This window comes from Crocuta crocuta, unplaced genomic scaffold (assembly GCF_008692635.1).
Source record: "Crocuta crocuta isolate KB4526 unplaced genomic scaffold, BGI_CrCroc_1.0 scaffold140, whole genome shotgun sequence".
In the NCBI taxonomy this organism is placed as follows: Eukaryota; Metazoa; Chordata; class Mammalia; order Carnivora; family Hyaenidae; genus Crocuta; species Crocuta crocuta.
Window position 1 is genome coordinate 2,658,621 of NW_027527775.1, and position 25,094 is coordinate 2,683,714.

At 37.7% G+C, this 25,094-nt stretch overlaps 1 protein-coding gene across 2 annotated transcripts in view; it reads right to left on the reverse strand.

Moving 5' to 3' along the window:
• Positions 1-209: 209 nt before the first annotated feature.
• The window catches only part of ZDHHC2 (zDHHC palmitoyltransferase 2), a 68,412-nt gene continuing 43,527 nt past the window's right edge, over positions 210-25,094 (reverse strand). For both annotated transcript variants that reach the window (XM_077772604.1, XM_077772598.1), the window contains exons 7-13: positions 20,244-20,364; positions 18,184-18,316; positions 12,713-12,839; positions 12,333-12,425; positions 8,528-8,640; positions 6,404-6,478; positions 210-3,759 (exon numbers count right to left, since the gene is read on the reverse strand). In XM_077772604.1, coding sequence (XP_077628730.1) covers positions 6,438-6,478; positions 8,528-8,640; positions 12,333-12,425; positions 12,713-12,839; positions 18,184-18,316; positions 20,244-20,364 — 628 coding nt within the window. In that variant the 3' untranslated portion in view covers positions 210-3,759; positions 6,404-6,437. The remainder of the gene's footprint in view (positions 3,760-6,403; positions 6,479-8,527; positions 8,641-12,332; positions 12,426-12,712; positions 12,840-18,183; positions 18,317-20,243; positions 20,365-25,094) is intronic.

Below are 25,094 nucleotides of genomic sequence, written 5' to 3' on the forward strand. Positions count from 1 at the left end.
TAAGACCATGACTGCATGTTACACTAAGATGAGTGTGTAATTAATTTTAATAATATTCACCTTTCACAATAAATGTTTGATTAAGTCATTTGAGATGCTTTTAATACTAGGCCTTAGGGAGCTCTCCTTACTGACGGAAAAAGACATGAACTCTACCTCTGACAACAGCCTTGCTTTCAGAGTTAAATAAAAAACAGAAGAACTGAAACTCTGTGACAACAATTTTAATTCAGCATCAACAGAATTCTACTTTGGAACATTTTTTCTCATTTTAATGAAGCACCTTTATCTGTCAAACAAGAACTATTAAGTATTAATAAATTCAGATCCGAAGAGCTCCTAACACTGGAGAACCTTCCCTGGAAGATGCAATGTAAATGATAGTTTTTAATCAATCATAAAAGCGTCCCGTCCTTTCCGAGTACTGAGGAGCTCCTTCACAGCGCAAGCCAGAGCTTAAAATCACTTCTCACAAGGCCTCCTTTGGTTTCCCTAGTACTCAGAAATAAGTCCACTCAGAAGATACATCCTCTTAACAGACATTTTCCCCCCAACTGTAAGCTGATAAAGACCGAATGCTGGCTACAAACAAGAACATCAAAGATCTCTCTGGGCACTGTCCCCAATTTTGTTTTTGTGAAGAAGCTGCAAGCGATCTGCGGTTGTCTTTTGCCCAGATGGTCATATTTGAACTTTTTGTTGGTGGGAGAACAATTAAGGGATGAGCTCTTAGTAACCTGGCGTGTATTACGGTAAAACAGCCTCGAATGTACATCCTCTTTTTGAGGATGGAAATACACTGAACATTATACCAGGGGACATATGTATTTCAAAAGAGGGAAAATCTGCTATTTTTTAATAGAATGGACTAACAATTTTTTCACAGGTTGTTTTCTCGAAGCATGAATCACACGATTAATAACTTCATTTTTCAAGAACATGTTTTATAAATCCTTTGATTTTTCTAGAGACGGTAGTTTTTGTCAAACATGCCGTATTTCCCATACTTAGCTGTTGAAATGAATGCAGCGTACTCGTGTTTTACAGTCTAATTGTCCTCAGAATCACTTTACTAATAAATCATGATCTCGTGGTGTCATCCACCTCTTCTCAAACGACCTTTGTTATGGCCAGATTGTAGATCAGTTTTGTCTGTAGTAGCTCTGGTAGACCATTAGGAAAAGTGTATCTTGAAAGCAATTTCGATTGTCAATGCAAAGGCAATTTCATATAGACAGCTAATAATGGTGATCAACCAGACTTTATTATGGTAAAACAGGAGGGAATTCATGGATAAGCACTACCTTGAATGTCTCATCATTAACAGATGCAATAGTGTATCTTTGAAAATACAAACCCTCTTCACTGCACAATGGCAAATAGTTAACTAAAGTATATGAAGTATTTGCACAATATTTTTTAAAAAAATCTTAAAAATGTTATCTATATGGCAGAATTTCTAAAAACAGGAAAAATCAAAATTAACAAGTGGACTATTAGGACAGCTGAAGTATAAATGTCTTCAAGTCTGAGTTGAGCAATTAAGTTTTTTAAAGCAAAATGCTTAAAATGTTTTTAAGGTACATTTTATAAATATGTACAAAAATGTAGTCCTATCTGATGCTTTTTTCACTCAGGTAAACTTTACACTGCATATCTAAAGAGATATGCCATCATCTCTAAAAATTCTGACCACCGAGATTAAAAAAAAACAAAAACAAAAAAACACCTTGAAAGATTGTTCACTGTATGGAAACAAAAAGGGAACCACTGCAACTTAATGGAAAAAAATTTATTTGTAAAAATTTTTTTCAACTGATTCTAATGTGTATCGACTCTTCATGTATAGCAATAATTACACAAAAGACCTAAAGGGGGGGGGGATTTTAATAGTAGTCTAGCAAGGTAAGCAATAAAAACCGCACTTTTTTTCTTAGCTTCTATTTTGACAAGAAGGAACACCTCACAAAATTCTGTCCACGAGAATGGCTATAGTACTGTGCTTTGCAAAACCTGGCTGCACGTAGTTCTTATTACATCACGTGATGCTGTTGCCCTTAAGGCTCGTAGCAGTAGCTATAGGTTCCAACCTGGCACTTCAGGTGGTAAAAAATGATGACCAAAAATGCTTTGAAAGTAATAAGTAAAAATGCATCATATCTTCTGAGATTTCCTGAAACAGATTGTCAGATCAAAGTCTTTAGGTTTAACCAAAAAAATCTGAAAGAGTGCCGCCCTACTGTTCAAAGAATTGCACTCAAATGATCTATAAAAGGGACTTGCCTGACACTGGTCCTTTCATAAACTCATTCAAATATAAACTTTATATTTTTCGAAAGAAGTAATTGCAAGGATCTTTTTACTCCATTATCCTCCAGTTTCCTGGTCTCTTCAGTGTTGCACTTTTGTCTAATTCAGATTTTGAAAAGTGTAATGCCATTTTCTCTTTGATTAAATACTGGTTCCTTAACTGTGTTACGTTTTAAAAGATAATCTGCTTTAAATTCTCAAAAGCAGTACCAAAAACTGTTTAAGCTTATTCTAATCTCTAACATTTACAAAACTTACACTCCACTCAAAAAACGAATAGAACCTTTTCAAATAGTGCGTACAAGGCACAAGAGCTTCCTAGTATATTTACTGAAGCCGAGCGTTTTGGCATTAACACACACACCACGTTAGTTTACCTTAAACTCAATTTCCGAACTGCGCGCCATTTAGTTCAGGTTGAACTAAATTTCTGAGGATTTTTTTTTAATGATTTGCATAATTTAATCTTAAGTATTTGAAGAACTATAAAGTTTAACTGTCATACTTTTGATGAGGGGGGGACACAAATAATATAGACACCAACGGAGGATTAATCTATTGGCCCATTGGGAATGCTAAACAAATTCAATACTTTTGCTCTGTTCAGTAGAACAAATAACCTAAAAAAAACCCAAAAAAACCTGAGATTTTCAAAAAAGCCATATTGGTGAAAAAACATCATAAACTAATCATAATTGTTTTTATAGATTTTGTCCCAGTTTAAGAAGATTGGAAGAGATGAAAAATATATCGTGGATGTAATAGAAACGTATTAGTTGTGACAACAAATTTGCAAGCTAGTTGCTTATCAGCGAGCTCAGTCTTCAGTCAATGATCACACTTATATTTTCCAGCAGGGAACAAAGACTAGAATTAAAGTCTGGCAAAAAATGATGGCAGTCTTCAAGCATAGGCCACTCAAAATTTGCAATGAATTCATAGTCCTTAGAGTTCACTCTGTCTGGGGCTGAATTCACAGCAGAGAGAAGAAACAAGTCTGACAGGCTACATCCCGTCATTGGTAACTAACAGGTTTTAAGTAAAGCTCTCATTATACTGTAATTTGAAATCTTCTAAATTTCAATACCTTAATAGTCTCAATTTTCTGTATCAGAAAATCAGATGGTTAATGGGCTTTCTATGTGTATACACTATACTACCCAAATATTTGGGTGAAAACTAGCCCATGAATTTATTCCAAGTTTTTATGATAGAGGATATTTTTGCCCTTGATTCATAAACTAATTACTTTTAATATTTAACAGGAATCTGTATTAGTTGAAACAATCTGTATACTGGATTTTTAAAAAATGTGTTATATTTTAAGCAACGGCTTGGAGAGAACTAACCAATTCATATTCTGCATATCCAGCCACGGAGAAGTGGGAGCCACAGGCCTGTGGTGCCTTCCTATGGGAAGCCTCTTCCATACACCTGCAGCGCTGATGCCTTGAAATGAAACAGAAATCATGAAACTATTAACTATAAAAAACAAAAAGCTGACCAATTCATTCAATGCTTGTTGAATAACATTCCTTGTTCAGAATTAAATGTTTTCTATGCTGGAAAACTCAGATGTGTTCTTGAATACGGACCTCTTATCCGTGCTTGTCAAGGTCTAATATGCATATACAAGGCCAGAGGATCTTGTTAAAATCCAGAAAATACAGATGCTGATTCAGCAGGTCCAGGAGAAGGTCTGAAATTCGTACATTTCTGAAGAGCTCCCAGGTGGCGTGGCTGCTGCCGGTTTGGGGCCCCAAAGCCACTGGCAGAACTGCTAGTTCCAATTTGTCGGAGGCCAGGAGGAGTTTAGGAGTGCCAGCTGAGGTGGATGGCGATGTAGGAAAATCATTTTGCAACTTCATGTGCACAGAAGCACAGCATTTTTTTTTTTTTTAAGTTTATTTATTTTTGAGAGAGCGAGCGAGGCAGGGGCAGAGAGAGGATCCCAAGCAGGTTCCACACTGTCAGTGCGGAGCCTGCGGGGCTCAAACTCATGACCTGTGAGATCATAACCTGAGCCGAGATAGAGAGTCAGAAGCTTCACTGACTGAGCCACCCAGGCCCCCTGAAGCAGAGCATTTTTTTCCTTGTATAACAGGGAGGGTTGAAAAGGCTGAATTTTACTTACACATTAGTGCTACTATGGGTCTAGGTACATAACAATCTGCAAAGTATGATGAACTAATAAATGTTTTATAAAAAGCCCACAATTTATTAATATACTTCAAAAAAAGAAGAAATGAACATATCATTCAGAATATATGAGATTAGATAATATGCTTCAATATCAGGTGCACTGAACAAATTGCAAGTCTGAGATGTAAAGCAGGAAAAACTATTTTTAAAACTTTTAAAAACAATTTGGAGTATCAGCTACTTTGGGAAAGTTCAAATTTTAAAGAAACATTTAAATGTCCCTGGTTATGTTAATATATAGAATATTTAACACATATATGTGACCTCACAAAATGGTAATTAGAATTAATGATTCAAAATACAGAAAAAACATCCCATGAAACTTTATATGCTTTATGGAATTAGTATAACATTTTATTTGTGGTATTACTTAGTAATTCAATAATTGTGTATGCACAGTTACATTTTAAGAATTTCCTCCAGAGAGGCACCTGGGTGGCTCAGTTGTTTAAATGTATGACCTTGGCTCAGGTCATGATCTCACAGCTCATGAATCTGAGCCCTGAGTCAGGCAGGCTCTGTGCTGACAGCTCAGAGTACTCTCAAAAGTAAATTAAAATAAATTTTAAAAATTTCAAAAAGAATTCCTTCCATAAATTTAACATCGTTTCTTTGTTATTTAACCAAATCAAATTTTCACTATCCTACCCATAGTTATGATTAATCTGATCTACAACAACATCATCTACAGTCATGTAAAACCAAAACATCAGCCAACGGGCAAATTCCCAGATCAGTTTTTTGCTGTTACTGCATAGCTGCTTATGAAAAATAAAAGAAATGGATTTAAAAAACAGAAACAACAGATTCAGAGGATTAAAATGGGTTAAAAACCAAAGAAAACCACGCAGATATCCAGGAGATACTGACACAAATAATTTTGTTTTACATACCAGTCTCTTCTTTTTAGACTTCAAGATTCTAGATTGCAGTTTTATAAATAGAGATTTGTCTTGGTAACTTTGCTGTTCAACTCTATACTGTGTTTCTTATAAGAGTATACATAATTGTGTATTTTTTTTAGATGATTATGGCTTTGTCCCAAAGCAGCTTTTTATTATATTAACTGCAGGCTTATAAATAAATTATCTTTTAAAGAAATTGATTTAGAACAACAAGTTTAAAAAATTTAATGGTCTTGGGGCACCTGGGTGGCTCAGTCAGTTAGGGGTCCGACTTCGGCTCAGGTCATGATCTCATGGTTCGTGGGTTCGAGCCCCACGTCAGGGTCTGTGCTGACAGCTCAGAGCCTGGAGCCTGTTTCAGATTCTGTGTCTCCCTCTGTCTCTGCCCCTCCCCTGCTCACACAGTCTCTCTCTCTCAGAAGTAAATAAAACATTAAAAAAAATTTTATGGTTTCGAGAAAATGATTTGGAACACTTGCTACTTTAACACTATGCCACAGGGTGCTACTGTAACCCCAAATAGGGATGCTAGAGGTCTGCTCTAACAAGATATAATTATCTTGCACTTAGACCAGTGAGAGTCTACTGACAGATGGTCAAGGATATAACCACTGTAATATGGAAGGGTAGAAAAAAATAAAAATAAAAAACTCCAAGATCCTACCCTATGACAAGATAAATTGTCAAATAGAGTTCAATATTTTAGGAATAATTTTTGCCATTTAGTGCACTGCTATAAAAATGAATTTTGTTCGTCAACTTATTTCAATTATTTGTCAAGTTAACCTACATACTGGCTACTACTGAAGCTATGGTCCACCTCCAGCGGTCTCCAGCATGATCGATGGGACCCTAAGGGTTAACTAAAATATCTTCAAATCTTAATCACTCAAAAATAAATAATAATGTTTATGGGAACTATGTGCCCTAAGAGAACTGGAAAACTATTAAAATATAGAACATAACAATTAAAAAACTTATCTTACTTTCATAAAGTATGAATTTATTTTGTTTGAAGAGTTAAGTCTCATTTTCCATGGTTAATGCAGGATTGCTCATACCTTCAAGAAAGAACATAAAGAACATAAATTAGCATTTTGGTTTTTTTGGGGGGGGGATGTTGCTTCTGAACCAACAGGCAGAGATGAGATTTTTTCATTCCTGATTCCCCTAATATGCTTCCAAAGGTGCCTTGCATGTAGTACAGGTTTGTAAGATGATCATACACACACACACACACACACACACACACACAATACTGTTGACCACTAACAGTGTCACAAAATAGCACTTAAAAAAGAGATATACATCTGATGAAGTGGGAGGGGGGCAGAGAACAAAACCATCAAAGATACTTTGGACCGGGCACGTCTCACGTCATCTTAAAGTACTCTTTCTAATTCTACATTTACCTCCCTCATTCTGGTGAAACTAATCGTTGAGCCCTTTCTCACCTCATCCTTCTCACATTTCTTCCTTCTTTTACATCATCCTTTAGACTTTAAATAAGTTCTCAATTCATCTATCCAAGTAACAGAAAATTAATCTAACATGCCAAATAAGTAACAGCATATAGAAACCAAGAAACCCCTTCTATGTTAATGCAGAACTGTATGAGGAAGCATGAATCCCTTCCAAAAGAAAGGGGGCTGTCTTTCCACCCTCCAAAAATTGACCCCCCAAGTATACATCACTTCTTTGCCTCCAAGGAAACGGACGGATTCAAAGGGCTAATAGGTGTTATCAATTTTTGTTTAGGCAATACCTAGCCTTTCCCATAGGTGGGAAAGTGGAATGGCAGGTGTGAAGGTGGGAGACAGACTAAATCATGAATACTCAAAGGATGAGGATCTCTGGAGGGTACATCTATTCCTTAGGAACAAAACTCTTTAAAGAACACCTATGTTTTAGGAGACTATGACTGATTGTATATTAAATAATGACCTTAAAATTTTTACTTAGGACTCTTGTGTTTCACAATCACTAAATCCCAAAGAGATTTCAAATAAAGCAAACACTTTAAAGTGAAGTGAGCCAGGACATGTGGGTTGGTTAAGTGTCCGACTTTGGCTCAGGTAATGATCTCATGGTTCTTGGGTTCAAGCCCCACATCAGGCTCTGTGCTGAAAGCTCAGAGCCTGGAGCCTGCTTTGGATTCTATGCCTCCTTCTCTCTCTGCCCCTCCCCCACTTGTGCTCTGTGTCTGTCTCTCAAAAATAAATAAATATTAAAAAATAAAAAATATTTAAGAAGTGAAGTGAACCAAAGTCTGGCAGCACTAGGAGAGAGTTTGAAGAAAGGACTAGAAATGAAGGAGAGATTTTCTGGCTAATAGTGCTTCCATCATGGATGTATGGTTTTACACTCAGTTATAAGGGACACCACACACGTACACACACGCCTGCATGCATGATCACACGTTTTGGTTAATCCTCACCAACCCTGAGAAATATGTAGCATTAAAAAAAAAAAAAGAAAACAGTCTAAAAGAGGTGAGGTAACTGCAAATCTCACACACCAATTAGGTGTCCAAATTGGGATTTGAAATCAGGTCTAACTTCAAACCCTTGCATGTTCTTTGCCAATAAACTATACTTACTGATGTAGACACAGATTAAAATCAACAACAAAAACAAGAAATGTGAGTGGGATATGATGAATTAACAGTTAAAGTTATTGTAATCATACAGTCACTTTACTTCGACATTTTGAAACTGGATGGAAATCCTAGAGTAAAAGAATCACATAAATAACATCTTTTTCACTGGATGCTTTTCAATCTTTTGCCTGAGCTGATCACATTTTCCATCAGATACTTATATTTTGAGTATACTTATATCATTTAATAGGCAATAGTTAATATTTGGTTCTTACACTGGGATAAAAGCAATGTAGATCTTTCACAAAATGATCTTCTTCAGCTGACATTAGACATTAACCAAAGGACTTTACAAAAAAAATGTTCCTGAAAATAATTCTAAATTTACAATGGGAATCCAACCTCGAAATTCTGTGGGCAATATGATGGAATTTTTTCACTACCTTCACTTTTTATTAAAGGTGAATAAGCACCTTCATTAAATAAAACAGCCAAATCAGCACAGCCTTACCAGCTTTGATTTTTCCTGGGTTTGCACTACTCTCTGTCCAAGACTGGGAATCCGTGAGAAGGTGACTCTGGGACTCTCTCAAGGGCTTTGCTGGGAACTGATGGTTTTCAGAACTGAATAAGAATAATCATCATCATAATCATCATGTTAATTCTTGATCCTGTTGAGTGTTTCTCAAAGTACAGAATTCAAACAACTTCCCAAGAGAATTTGGGGAACAGGGAATGTGGCATTAAATGACACTGACTCACAACAAGAAAACCGTTCTTCCTTCCATTCTGTCATTCTTCGGAACACAACAAGGTGACAATCTTTAACTTTGGCAAGTCTCCATTTTGAACAGAATGGGCCTCCGCCTCTGACTTTAGCAGATTAAATTCTAAAATCTAGTTAGAATTTAATAGTATTTTATTATCAATCTTGTTTTTTAAAGTTATATTCTATTTATGGCAATTTATTGTAGTTTTCATTTAAGACAGTAAAGTACTGCTTGATTTAAAAATAAGCTTCAGTGCTAATTTAAATAAATATGTTAAATAAAAATATTAGCTTTATAAGTGGTATGTGGATATGGAAAAAAATATGTGAAGGTGATAGGAGAAGACAAGTTTGAGAAAAATCGTCCAAGTGTTACTAAAGTGGCCTAACTAGACTTCAACAGAGAATTCTCTATCTTCCTCTATTAAACTGAAACAAGAAATTTGAGCGCTATCTTGCAGAAGCATTGAAAACATCTGACGACAACATCAGGTTTTTCAAGCGTGATGTTTAATTTGGGGAACAAAGAGTCTTCAAAGAAGAATTTAGGTTCTAAAATTTAAGTAGGCATGCTACATAGCAACCTACTGGATAGTGTGAAAATATATAAATTAAAAAATAACATTTCACTCAGAAAAAATATTGGCATAAAAACTGTAAGTATAGTTTTAGAACACCCTGAAATAGTAATTATAATCATGTTCGGAAGAAAAAAAAATTTCAATTTCTTCCAAGTATAATTTCACATATGTGAGTTGGCTATAACTACTATATTTTTTAAAAAATACACTTTTGCTCCTTAATAATTACCTGTCTGAAATTGGAGAATATTTTAATTTTGTGCAGCTTTAACATCCCTTTATTAAAATCTTGGAGGTAAATCTTTAAAAATAAAAAGAGTGTCTCCTATTTATATGGAAAAAAACCCACGTCTTTTACTCTAATTCTTATTAATCTCCAGGAAAGGGCCCGTATACCAGGTCCAGCATAGTAACCAGGTCCTGGTTTAGGGAATCCTTGCAGATTCATTACCGCCAACAAGACTCCAACAAATGGCAAGGAAGGATCCATTCACTCAACTGTATTCACTGAGTACCTACCACATCAAGGAATAAAGTCTTTGATTGCATGGAAAGTCCACTTGAGTGAGGAAGAATAATAAATAAGCGAATGTGTACTAAGCCAGGTGGCAGGAAGAGCTAACAGAAAAAGAGAGTGTAAGGGGAAGTGGGGGAGCAGGCTGCTGTCTTACACAGGTGTTTCAAAGATGGCCTCTACCGTGAAGTTACACCTGAGCTGGAAGTGAATTAGGAGAAGGTCGAAGAACACTCAGAAACCTGGAGAAAGAATGGTTAGGCAGAGGAATTGGCGAGTACAAAGACACTAAATAAGGGACATGCCAGGTATATTTGAGGACCGGCAAGATCTGTGTGTCTGGGGACCGTGAGATGAGGAAGCGGCAAGGGATGACATGAGAGAGGTCCTGGGCCAGATCGGACACGACAAGGTAAGGACATTTATTTGCATTTATGTTGATTAAGATGGGAAGCCAAGGGAGGGTTTTGAGTGCAGGAGTGACACCGTCTGATTCTTGGTGGAGTTAGGGACAAAGATGGAACCAGAAAGACCAGTAAGGAAGATGCGGAAATAATCCACGTGAGAAATGATGGCTTGGACCAGACAGCAGCTGAGGGTGGTAAAAAGTGCTCAGATTACTGACATATTTTAAAGGGCATCTGAGAAGGCTTGCAATGGAGCAAGTACACGGTAAGTGAAAGAGAACGACTCCACGGTTTCTGGCCTGGGCACCTGGGAGAAGGAGGGTCACCAATACTGACATACAGAGAGATGGAAGGGAACCGGATGGAAGCCGAAGGGGACGGTGTGGATGGCTGGGAATCAAGAGTCCTGCTTTGTAGCTGTTGGGTGGGAGATGGCTTTTAGGCACTGAAGTGGGAATGTGCAGCAAACAGCCAGACATAAAACTCTGGAGTACGGAGAAGGGACACTCACTTGCCGTAACAATTTTGTATGGGCTCATCAAGGGGGAATTACAGATTTACGTTAGAATTAACATAATTTAGCTGTCAAAATCCAACCCCCAAATTTAAAGGGAAAGGAAGTCGATTGCGGTTACTTGACTTCTTCAAGGTCACCTAGCTGGGCAACAGGGCCGGATCTAGGATTTCTCCCAAAGCCTGTGGTACCCAGAGGAGGAGGAGAGATGCCACCTCTGAAACCCAAATCCTCAACTACAAAACCACGTAAAGGGTAAAAAAAAAATTACTGAAAATGACTAAACTTTACAAAAGCTTGAAAACATCCTAAATAATCTATTAAAATGAGATTTTTCTGCATGAAGATATAAGGGAAACCTTTAAGATAGAACTGTCAAATTTTGAAGCCAAAACTCACAGGGAACATCCCAGTAGGACTCTGGTGCCTTTGAATGTCCCTGTGAAACACATCAGAATGTTCTCCTCATTACCTTGTTCGGTCTACTCTGTCCAACGTCACTCTAGGGATGGGCCAGCAAAGAGGTTTCATCTTGTGACAATTTAAAATGGTTTGGAATGTGTACCAAGGTGACTGCCTCAAGAATTCTGGGGGCAAGACAGGTTCCCCCAGAGGATGTAATGTGATCAACAAGAAATGGAGACCGGAGGAGGGTAGGTACGAGTGTTATGTACATGGTATTCCAGCAAAGAAGAAAGTCTCTAAAATTTAAATAAGAATATTACAGTTATGCTCTTGCTATTGGCTTCCACTTAAAAATTAGAGGTATGGTCATATTCAAATAAGTATGTCTTAAGGATATACAGATTAGTGTTTTAAACTTAAAAATTCATACATAGCATTTAAAAGGTTTAAGTAGTTTTGACTTTTGCCAGTTAATTGCAGTGGGAATCAAACTTCAAGGTCTTCCTCAAATTCTTGACAGACTGGAGCCAAAACAACCTTAAAACAGGGGCAGCCGTCTTCAAACACTGTATTTCTAAGGCTCCTTTCCTTCTCTTTCCACTGAAATGGCCCAGAAAATGCTTACTGGTCTTAACAAGCATTAAGAAATACAGTGCACTATCAAGCAGGTGTCTGTGATTCCATTTGATCTCCAAAGCCTAATCTGAGGACGGTCTTCTTATCTTTTTATAATGTTATCATTATCACAGAGAGAAAGGGCCTGGAGGGTCCGAAGGCATGTTTCCCATCTGCTCACCTGATCTCTAGGGGAGCTAATTTGGGCTTACATGCTCTTCTTTTCAGCACTGCGTTTTAAAAATCATAATAAATTTCGGTTGGCCAAAATGTATGGAGAATTAACACCTGTTTACCCGGAGGAATAACAGAGTTTTACAAGTATAATTAAAGCTCGCCATGTACCCCTCCCCAGTACTACTTCCCTATCTTCCTTATTCTAAGTGGGAAGGATTGTGGTAAAGTATGTTACATTCTTAATTTTTTTTCCAAAGAAACATATAGCCCAAGGACACAGGAGGAGAAAATATATTATGTGAAAGTAACATAGAAAAAAAAAATACAGGATTACTTTTTTGATGTTGAGTTCAATCCTGCAGGAGTAGATGGTTGTTCAGGATCCTGATTAACAAGGCAAGTTGGAAAGGAGCAGCCATCACCTAGACTAGAATCAAAAGGAAAACTTACAACTGAGCAGTAAAAAAGACAACAGAGCGAAAATGTTACCATGGGATGTTGGTGCACAGAACACAGTTACACTATGGACAAAACAGGAATACAGACAATGGCTTCAATATAGCCTGTCAAGGGACAGGATGAGTTAACTGACTTCCACACTGATGTAGGAGTGAATCATGAAATAATTCTTTAAAAAAAAAAAGAATTCCCATGCAGAATTGTAGTTCTTCTGCTGGATCGCTTTCATTAGTTTAAAACCTGAACACAAACTACCTTGAAAAAATGGGGAGCAACCAGTACTTCTTCTCATCACCAAAAACTTGTCGCATGTTTTTACTGAAACCCAAGCTGAATCCATTCTTATCTGTTCCATGTCGAAATACAGGACTTCTAAATGCCTCTACAAAAGATGGGAGAGCAATCATATGAGTAACATACACAGTAACCCCCATGTTTAGAAATTATTGGACTAGGTGAGAAAACTCTAAATATCAATGGCTAGCCCCCTGTGAATACTCATGTACCTATCAACAGCTCTGCAAAAGAGATCACCTATTCTGTTTTCTAAGATGTGATTACATTTATTTTAATTTTTAAAGAATCTTTTTACTATTATAGCAGCACATGTGCAGTGCAAAAGAAAATTAGAAAACACAAAGCAAGCAAATAAATTAAAAGTTTTTATCTTCTGGATCTTTTTTAGATAGATGTGTGGATGGACAGATGGACGGATGGATATAGATATATACATACCTACACAGCTTTCTTAATAAATATACTGTACTTTTACATACAGTGTACAAATTCCCAATAAATTCCATTTTCCCATTTCACTTAAATTTTATCTCATCCAATCATACATTTTTCCCAGCTGGACCAAAAATTTACATTAAAGCTGGTGTGTCCAAAGCAGGATCCAGTGCAGAAGCAAACACTGTGACTGGGTATGCCTACTTTGCAAATGGAAGTCAAGGTTCAGAGAGGCTGTGGGAAGTGTCAAAGATCACACAGCAAATAAGTGACAGAGGTGGAACCTGAACAAGGTTATCCATTATGCTACGATTTCAATTTAAATAATGCTAAGATGCAAAATCTAAACTTTTATTTTTGGAACATGAACAAATATAGAAATATAATGATTTCTGTCCATCATTCAGAAAACAAAACTCTAACAGAGTCAGGGTACTATGAAAAATGTGGCAATTTGCAAGATCCTTATTATCTGTCACCCTGGGTTATATAGTTTTTTAATACAACATTTTTAAAAATTATAGGACCAGATCATGAGGGTATTTTCAGTGTTACCAGTTAAATATAGAAGTTCCTAGAAATTACATGCTTCTAGAAATAATCCATTTTCTTCTCATGAATTATAATTTAATTATCCAACATACAGTTTGAAATAAGATACTTAGAAATTATTATGCCAATATGTTCACCAGAATGATATTGATACAGATTTCACCTGAATATTAAAAATTAACAGGGACACCTGGATGGCTCAATCAGTGAAGTGTCTACTTTGGCTCAGGTCATGATCTCACGGTTCATGAGTTCGAGCCCCGCATCAGGCTCTGTGCCAACAGCTCACAGTTTGGAGGTTGTTTCGGATTCTATGTCTCGCTCTCTCTCTGCCCCTACCCCGGCTCGCACTCTGTCTCTCTCTCTCTCTCAGAAGTAAACAAACATTAAAAAAATTTTTTTTAATTAACATTCACAGACTATATACTATAATTAATCTTCACTACTATAATAATGATGTCTCAGAGCTTGAAGTGTCCTTTGAGATCATAAGGATTTATAAGTCCTGGTGGCATCCCCAAACTCCTAATCTTAGTCTAGAAGATGCTATTTAGCATAGTCCCTATTCTCAAATAGTATATTTTTCATTCCTTTCCGTTCTATGCTCTAGCCATGTGGATAGTTTCACAAACATTTCTAGCTTTTTTCTGCAGGGCTTTTTTAAAAAACTAGAGTGAAATTCACAGATTAGAAAATTAACCACTTTAAATTAAACAAATTAGTGGCATATAATACATTCATAATTCTGTGTAACTAATTATCAAGTTCCAAAATATTTTTATCACCTCATTAAGCAGTCTCTCCCTTTTCCTCTTCCTCTGAAAACCACCAATATACTTCCTTTTTCTATGGATTTACCTAATCTGGGTATTTCACATAAGTGATATTCTATATTAACCTCTGAGACCAGCTTCTTTTACTTAGCATGTTTTTGAGGCTCATGCATGTGGTAGTATGCATCAGTACCTTGTTTCTTCATATGGCTGAAGAATATCCCATTGTGTCGAAAACATCACATTTTTTTCCTATCCATTCATCTTTAATGGGCATTTGAATCGTTTCATCTTGGGCTATCATGAATAGTGCTATGAACACTGATGTGTAAGTATCTGTTGGAATCCTTGTTTTCAGTTCTCCTGAGTATGTATCAATGAGTGCAATTGCTGGGTCACATGATACTTTCATGTTTAACTTTTTGAGGCATTGCCACCTTGTATACAGCGGATCCACTACTTTATAATCCTGTGAGCAAAGGGTCCAGTTTCTCCACATCCTCAATGACACTTGGCAGCTCTTGTGCTGATTTGGGTGTGAAGTGGTACCTATAGTTTTGATTTGCATTCACCCTAATAATTAATGACACTGAGCATGTTTTTCATGTGCTTTTCGATCATCTGTATATTTTTGTTGGAGAAATGTCTATTTAAACGTCTGTTCAAATTCTTTGCCAGTTTTTGAACTGGGCTGTTTGTCTTTCTGTTGTTGAGTTGTATGATTTCTTTTTATATACTGAATGCTAGGTCCTTATCAGACGTATGATTTGAAAATATTATTCTCATGTAGGTTGTCTTGTTGTTGTTTTGATGCGCCCTTTGATGTATACGTTTTAAAATTTTTTATAGGGTCCAATTTTACCTATTTTTTTCTTTTGTTACTCATGCTTCGGGGGTTATACCTAAGAATTCATTGCCTATTAAGATCCTGAAGATTCATCCCTATGTATTCTTCTAAGAGTTGTTTTAGCACCATTTGTTAATTCTCTTCCATTGGTCTATATCTCTATCCTTAGGCCAGTACCACACTGCTTTTTGAAGGCACAAGTGACCNCATCAGCCCAGAGCCTGATGCAAGGCTGGATCCCATGACACTGGGATCATGACCTGAGGTGAAATCAAGAGTCAGATGCTTAACCAGCTGAGCCACCTAGGCCCCTCAGTACCACACTGTTTTGATCACCGTAGCTTTGTAGTAAATTCTGAAATCAGGAAGAACACTTTGTATTTTTAGTAGGTACTGTTTAGGCTATTTGGGGCACCTTGCAGTTTCATATGAATTGAGGATCAGCTTTGCCATTTCTGCAAGAAAGGCCGTTGAAATTGTCATAGGGATTACACTGACCCTGGAAATCACTTTGGGTCATACTGCCATCTTAACAATATTAAATCTTCCAATACATGAACATGGGAAGTCTTACCATTTACCTGCATCTTTAATTTCTTTCAGCCAAGCTTTATAGTTTTCAGTGTACCACTGCTGTACCTCCTGGGTTAAATTTATTCCTAGTTATTTTACTATCCTGATGCTTTTGAAAATGGGATTGTTTCTTTAAGTTCTTTATGGGTGATTCGTTGTTAGTGTATAGAAATCCAAATGATTTTTGGGGCACCTGGGTGCCTCAGTCGGTTAAGCGTCTGACTTCAGCTCAGGTCATGATCTCATGGTTTCTGGGTTCAAGCCCCACACTGGGCTCTGTGCTGACAGCTCAGAGCCTGGAGCCTGTTTCAGATTCTGTGTCTCCCTCTGTCTCACCCTCCCCTGCTCATGCTGTCTCTCTCTCTCTCTCTCTCGCAGAAATAAAGAACACATTAAAAAAAAAAGAAATACAACTGATTTTTTTGCATATTGATGCGTCATGCAACTTTGCTGATCTATGTCATGAAACGATTAGCTCTAATAGTTTTCACTGTGGATTCTTTAAGGCTTTTTTTTTTTTTTTTAATATATAGAAGATCATGTCATCCTCAAAGAAAGATGGTTTTACTTCTTCCTTTCCAATTTGGATGGCTTTATTTCTTTTCCTTGACTAATTTTTCTGACTAGATTAAATAGCAAGAGTGAACATTTGTTTTGTTCCTAGTCTTAGGGGGAAGGTTTTTATTTTTCACCACTGAGTGTGATATTGGCTACAGATTTCTCATAAATGCCCTTTATCATTTGAGGCTTGAGGAAGCCCCTTGTGCTGAAGAAATTCCCATGGGCCCCTAGTTTGTCAAGTGATTTTATCTTGAAAGGGGGTTGGGTTTTGTCAAATACACTCTCTGCATCAGCTGAGTTAACCACATGATTTCCCCCTCTTTATTCTATTATTGTGGTAAACTACTATTGATTGATTTTTGTATATTGAAACACCTTTGCATTCCTAGAATAAATCTTTCTTGGCCATGATATGTAATCCTTTTAATAAGCTGCTGGATTTGGTTTACTAGTATTTTATTGAGGATTTTTGTATCTCTATTCATAAGGGATACTGGGCTGTAGTCTTCTTGGATGTCTTTGTCTGGCTTTGGTATTAGGACAATCCTGGCCTCATAGAGTGAGTTACAAAGGGTTATCCTCTCTTCTAATTTCTGGCAGAGTTTGAGAAAAATTGATGTTAATTTTTTTTTTTTTTTTTGACCTTTGGTAGAATTCACCAGTGAAGCCATGTGGTCCTGGGCTTTTCTTTGTTGGGAAGTTTGTGATTACTGATTCAATCTCTTTACTTGTTACAGGTCTGTTCGGGTTTTACATTTCTTCTTGAGTCAGATTAGTTGTTTGTATGTTTCTAGACATTTGTCCATTTCATCTAGGCTACCTAATTTTTTTTGTGTGTTCAGGGTATTCACTTACAATCCTTTTTATTTCTGCAAATTCAGTACAGGAGTAACGTTCCCACTTTCATTACTGATTTTCGTTATTTGAGTCTTCTCTATTTTCTCTTTCTTGGTAACAACTTGTAAAATGTGTTGATATTTTCAAAGAACCAATTATTGATTTGATTGAACTTCTATTTTTTAAATTCTCTTATTTCTATTATCTCCCTTCTAATCTTTATTATTTCCTACCATTTGTTGGCTTTGGGTTTTCTTTGCTCTTCTTTTTGTACTTCCTTAAGAATTAATGTGACTGGTTTGCAAGATTTCTTTTTTTTTTTAACGGAATAATTTATAGCTAGCTATGCATTTCCCATTAAGTACTGTTTTAGCTGCATCCCACCTCTGTAGGGCTTTTGAACATACTGTTTTCTCTGCCTGAGATGTTATGGCTCTTACCATGATTGACTTCGTAGGTTACATACTTGTTGTTTTGGTAAGCCCTTCCCTGGCCACTGTAAGTAGGTTCCCTTCCATAATCCCAGCCCTTGATTCACACCTCAGTATCCTGTTTGTTTCCTATATAACACTTCGCATTCTGTAATTACTTCTATGTTTGGTTGCTGGTTTTCTGTGCCCCTCATAGACTATGTGGCCCTTTGCTTACCACTGTATATACACAATGCTTTACACACAATGGACAGTCAATAAATATACAGAGCAAGTGCACTTGTAGGCAGCTAAGCCACCTCTTACGACAGTGTAGGAAATAAAACCAATTTTTACCACATCAGGACGGGTTGGCATTTAATCATAGGGCAACTTTTGATGAGTTTAAAGTTCTGTTAACTACAACAATTGAATACTCACCTAATGTAGATTTATTTTTGCTGACTAGCCAACAATGATAGCCAAACAGAGAAGACAAGCTGACAGAAAACATAGCTGCGGCAAAGAATAAAAACATAATATGGAACTTGGCTTGAGTATCGGGTAGGCCATTCTATAAAGAAAGGAAGAAAATAAAATGTTTTGTCAAAGGGATATGTATTCCCCTACTTTTGTAAGTAAGATTTTTTTTTGCTCTATTTTTTTTAATTTAGATATGGAGAAAGATACATGGCTTTATGTTAAAATGTTGAGGAAAAAGGTATGTCATAAGATTAAAAAATGTTCACTATTAATTTACATAGATATTGAAAAGATATTAAAACTTGGGATATTTATTTTGTTTTTCAGAACCGAATCACAGAAAAACTGTGATAGCATATGTGTAAACTATTACACTAGGAAGCACAATAAAAGGAACTATAAAACATAGTTTTTGATTTACTTCCCAAAAATGTTTTTTTTTTTTTAACATACTACAGCTTTACAAATGTTTAAGTAGTTTTCTTATAATGCCTGAAAATGAAGGTTAATTGGCGCACTTACTATCTTTATCAATGTTTTGCATTACTACAAACGACAGCGTCAACTACAAGGACACACGCAACGACACACCCACAATAACGCTTTGAGCTCGTTTAAAGAACGGCGTCAGGGAAAAGGTCAACACTGGTGCGTGACACTGATCTGAAACAAGCCTTACAATACGCATGTACTAGAACAGGCCGTCTCAAAGCAAAACCGGTTTGTCTCCCACCCATTGTACATAGTGTCCACCCCGGAAGGCCAGGCCTGGGCTACGGACACTGAGGCAAACACCTGAGCTACTAGGAGATGTCCCCTTCCGACAGAAGGTCACACTGTCTCAATATCAATATATCGGCACAGGTCACCAGATCTCACAGGCAGCTTTGACAGCAGAGTCTTCAGAGTGAAAACTGGTCACTCCATATATATATGACATATATATGGTTTGGAACTAAAACCATGCACAGGAACGAGAAGCAGTGAGGTATGATAATACCTCAGACATTCATTTGGGGCCATTCTTCAAGCTGGACACTGGAGTATTCTTACAATGTTAGGAGCATGTCCATATATACGCTTGTGTATTCCTAGTGCTTAGGGCTGTAACTGGCACACAGAGACATTCTATAAGTCTCTAAAAACAAATGAGTTAATTAAAGCCTATCAAGCAATACTTAATAAAATTTCAGGATATTCTAGACACAATACTCTTAAAAATAATCTTTATGTACATAAAGAAAGCACTTCTATTTTTAATACTGAAAAAAGTCTTCTAACAGAGTCAATTCTCATTATCCACAGTGGTTATGTTCTAGAATGGTGCTGTGAACACTGAATTTGTGGCTTTAGATCCACTGCCAATGGCAAAATCCAGGGTGAGGTTCTGGGAGCCTCTGGTCACCATGTTCTCATCAAGTGATCAATACACAACCAGGTTTGATGTGCGTTTCTGGTTAAAGACAACGTACTGCCATCTTATTTAATACATATTGTTGATTCACTACTCATGGCCAACAACGGTAGAAGTCATGCCTAAAGGAAACTTCTCTCACACGTGTTTTGTCCCTAAGGCACGTAACAGTCTTCTTGTGCTTAGAAACACCAGACAGCAAGCACTCCAGCACTACATGTGAAATAGCAAAATCACCAACAAAAAGTACAAAATGCAAAAAACGTGACACTCATCAGACTGAGAAGCATGCTTGTTTACAGTGTGGGAGAACAAGAGCACGCACGAAGGCCGCAGGCTGCCTTGTTTGATCTCAGCAGGGAATGTGCCCCCATTCTCAGCATGTCTGCAAATGACCACAAAAGCTCTGTGAGTCCTGACTTGGGGATTACAGATGGATTTTTAGCAAGCGGGAGAATTCACAAATACGGAATCTGTGAACAATGAGGACTGACTGTACATAAATGAACTCTAGTCTATAAATCAGTGTCTGAAATAACTCGATTACTGAAAATCTATTATGTACTTTTGTATACCACAGAAAGTCACCAAGGTATTGACTTACTGTCCAAAATTTGATAAAATACTGTAAATCTGTAGCAGCAATAAAAAGGCAGTAGAGCAGAGAATAAGCCAGGAAAAGGAGAAAAAATTTATAATTTGAAAATCCAACGCAGTTGTTCACCCTGTTAACAAAACAAGAACAACATTTTCAGTGAGTTGTACACTTTCAGCCTAGGTATGCATATACTCATCCTAACAGTATTTGGTTTCCTGTCATTTCAAATCCACTGGCCTTTCTTTAAGCATGACTCGTAAGATTTCTTTACACATACAAACATAAAAAATCCACTCCACAACAGGAATTTGTTTAGATTTTTAAATCTGATATATGATACTGCTTTAATCAATCATGAACCATATAGCTATATTTCATGTCCAATTATGAACAGAAGCACATGCCTAAAAACAAAGCGCTGGGGAGAAACCTAATGAAGTCAGGCAGATAAAAGGAACAAAGTACATTCTTTTTCTTTCTTACCTTTGGATGTGATTTCTAACTATGAGTAAGTAACTTCAAACCTTTCGGGCTTTCCCGAATTAGATGAAATAATCTTCACAAACTGCTTGCATGCCATCAGCACACCACTGAAGCAAACAGATTATCAAGGGGAGGTTTAAGAAAAGAAATAGGATTGAGAGCCACACAGCTGAGATCATAACGTAGAATTGCCACCTGACATTATGTGGCCCTGACCAGGTGGAGTAGTCTATAGGAATTTCATTGTCCTTCCCTGCAAAATAAACATTCCGGAGAACGGGCTTTACAGCCTTTGATTCTAAACAAGGAGATCGAGAATTCTCAGTTCTTACTCTAAAGTGTATTCAGGGAAGAGGTAGGAATTCAAATTATTATATATCAATAAACACAAATATAAATACAACTCACTTCGTAATCACATTCTTTTCTATCAAATATTTTTTATTTTCAAGCACCTGGGTGGCTCAGTGGGTTTAGTGTCTGAGTCTTGGTTTTGGCTCAGGTTGTGATCTCACAGTTTCATGAGCTGGAACCCTGTGTCGGGCTCTGTGCTGATAGCACGGAGCCTGCTTTGGATTCTCTCTCTCCCTCTGTCTCTGCCCCTCCTGGGCTGACGCTGTCTCAGTTTCTCTCAAAATAAATAAATAAACTTAAATTTCTTTTTAAATTTCCTTTTGATAAAGACAGGGAATTACAGGATGATCTTGTAAACGTGACAGAAGACCTGTGGAAATGGCTGGTATCCTCAATGTGTGAGTCAACTTCCTTAACTAGTACAATAAAAATAGTGCAAAGAACGTCCACAAATGGTTTCCTCTCCTCAAATGTCTTTTTCTTCCTCTCATGTTAGCAAAGTGATCTTATTCTCTGTTGACTCTGTAACAAACGGAGGCATTTTTCTTTTTAGATTTTTAAAGTCAAAGTGTACGTATGAAAAATGTTTACTCAATTATGCAAGGTAAATAAGCCCCAGAGATCTGCTGTAACCACTGCACCTACAGCTAATACTGTAGTGTGAACTTACCAATTTGTTAAGAGTAGGTGTCGTGTAAGTGTTCTTACAATAAAAGTTTTTTATTTAAAAAAATTAAAAAGGTAAACATCGATATGGCTTGAGAATAAATGGTAAGTTTGGGAAAAAAAGAAAAATGCTTATCTTGTCTACCTCAAAAACCTTAAGGTAAAGAGAACAGCATTAGATCTAGTAATTCTGGAACATAAAGGTATTGCACTCAGCAAATAAGTTCACAAAGAAGGCAAAAACTGCGGTGCACATTGTATGAAATCAGTTATGACTCTGCTGTGAGTGCAGGCCAATTGCTGAGATTGCCTTTTGTGACATGTGAATGAAATAATGGGAAGAAATAATATTGCAAAGAGTTCCAAACGAGCCTAGTCTAATTGCATTCTGTCTCCAAAGGATGCAGGATATTTCCTTGGCTTCCTTGTGTTCGTTTCCCGAGGACAGAACGGTTGGACGAAGCTGGGGCACCACAACACTTTGGACAATGGGGGCGAAGACAATGGCTCTTTTGTGGGCTTGGGGAAGATACGAAGGGATAGGAAAGATTGTTTCTCTTCCAATGGGAATGTAAGAAGCAGCTCTGGTATTCAATGATACATAGAATTTTTATGAAAAGGAAAATTTTGATTACAGATTTTATAACACCAAATTTAACTTACTTTGACTTCTGCTGAGGAGCATGATATAATGTAACTTTGTCACTTGGGAAAGAGAATTGACAGTATATAAAGACCAAGTATTTCAGAGTTGGATATGTACTTTACACTTGAAGAAATATGGTAATAAAATGTCTCTTCATAACAGATAGCTTTTGGTGAAATGTTTTTACTCCCTACTCCTTTGTAGACTCAATTTGAAAAGGAAGAGAACATATCTGTGTCTGAATGATTTTAGATGGAGAAATAAAACATAATCGTGGTAAATACCCTTTGTATGTTGTTTAAGATTCAGTGCAAACAGCTGTTGGCTCTGATTCGGAAAAATTGCTTTCTGATAATAAATCAGAAAAAGAACATAATATAGAACAAAAAGGGAAGAATGTGGCCTCTGGAGTCCAACAATCTTGCCCTGGGACTTTAAGCCCATTCTTTAACTTTTCTGAGCCCCACATACCCCTCCTCTTTAAAATGGGACAAATAGTTTTGTTGTTTAAGAAAAACTCTTTTAAAGAAAGAGAGAGAGCACACAGTGAGGGAGAGGAGCAGGGTTGGGGGGAAGAGGGAGGGGGGGAGGGAAAGGAGGGGGAGAGAGAGAGAATCTTAAGCAGGCAACACAGAGCCTGACATGGGGCTTGATCCCATAACCCTGGGATGAAGATCTGAACTAAAATCAAGAGTTGGACACTCAGCCGACTGAGCCACCCAGGTGCCCGGAGACAAATAATTTCTATAATCTCTGTCCTTGTTACAAGAATTACAGATTTTACATATCTAGGTATATACAGTCTCTGGCACATTATAGGTACTCAATAAACTGAAGCTAAAATTACTGAATTTATTTAGTGTTACCTAATCTTTGCAAGCATGTCAACACATATCATTAATACAATTAATATTAATGACAATTTTATATCAAAAGAAAAAACACTTCTGACTATAAGATCAATCACTGTTCAGTTAGAACACAAGTGTAAGTCTGAACCCCAGCACCCTGAGGGGTAATAACCGGCCACAGCAGATACACAGAAATCACTGGCGGCAAAGAAGCATACTTTTCTGATTTTGTAGATGCTCAAAGTTGATGGTTACTGAACTTCAAAATTATACACAAGGTCTATATAACAAAGTTGCCCAGTTTAGGGACATCCTGAAGATCTTTTAATAAATGAGTGTTGGATTCATATAATGACTATAAAAAAGATTATTTAGGTATGGATAGGGAAAAATTTCCAGGATATGGTAAGTGAAGAGATAAAAAAAGGCATAAGCTCAAGTCCATAATGGAACCACTTGTGAGAAAATAACGTGTAAAATATTTTTGTGTGGGTATAAAAACATGTGATACACACACACCCACATCTGTGTCTGAAACGTGCACGTGACACTTAGCAACACGTTCCTGTGAAGAGGAGAAGAAAGGGGTGAGGACACTCAGAAGAACACTTGTACTTTTTTTATTTTTAAATTTAGAACCATGGGTATGTATGTATTGTCTATAAGCTTTTTATGTTAAAATTTTACTTTGAAACTTAAAATACACAAATAAAGTGGCTGCTCCCTGTAGCAGGCGCCAGGCGCACAGTAGGCCCTTGGCACTCAACCCTTCCCAAGGCGACCTGGCCACTGCCTTCTGCACGGGCGGACCCGGAGCTGAGGCAGCGGCTGGGACAGCAGATGCGACAGCGTGAAGCAATGACACAGAAGTTGGAAAGGTACTGCGGTCGGTTCATTCAACAACTTCCACGTGGCCACGAAAGGTGAGCGTGATAACGCGGAGCACACAGCCACGCCACCTGAGCCCACGTTCAAAACCTCTAGAACCTTTTGCGCCGGCAGCCCGGAGCCTGCTTGGGATTCTCTCCCCCACCCCCTCTCTGCCCCTCCCCTGCTGATTCGCTCGTTCTCTCCCTCTCTCTCTCTCTCAAAATAAGTAAATAAACTTATTTTTAAAAAGATGGTTTAAAACCTCCAAAGGGTTATATTTGTTCCCCTTCACTTATTTAACAATATCTGTCAAAATGTGAAAGACTGTCAGATTATGCTAGAAGTCTCTTAGAAAGCCAAATTAATTGCAGGTTCAGAAAAGATTGCTGTCATAGTAAATTATTATTTCCTATTTTTGCGCTGTGGTGGGAACAGCAAGGATGTGGTAAGCCTGACAGGTGTGCAAAGCTTGGGATTCATGCCGATTGCTTCCACCTCTTCACTCCTCATCGTCACAGTCTCCTAGTACTCTAAGTCAGAAAAATCAAAGTCAACTCTAGGTCCCTGAGCTCCTGCCCACTCTGCTAAGTTCTCCCTGGAATACACAGCTATTCAGAAAAGAGGGGTATCGCAGAACAGGCTTCCCGGAGAGCAGCCCTTGGACAAGAACTTGGATACAGTGTATTTGAAACAAGGACGGGAGAAAAGTCAGGAAGGCGTATGTGGCCGGCCAGGCCCTGGCTGGTTGAGGGTGGCCTCTGGGCGCGTGAGAGCCTCGGCACTTGGGGACCGCGTAGCAGCTGAACCAACCCCCTTAGGTGGAAACGAGCCTCAGGCAGAAAAGAAAAGAAGCAGTGGTGCCTGAGGCGGGGAGCTGCCAGCGGCACGGGAACCATTCACAGCAGGGGCAGTGAACCCCCAGATGGGTCCCGGGGACTCGTGAGGCACGGCCACATGAGCTGCGAGAGGGATCAGCTGCTAGAGGAG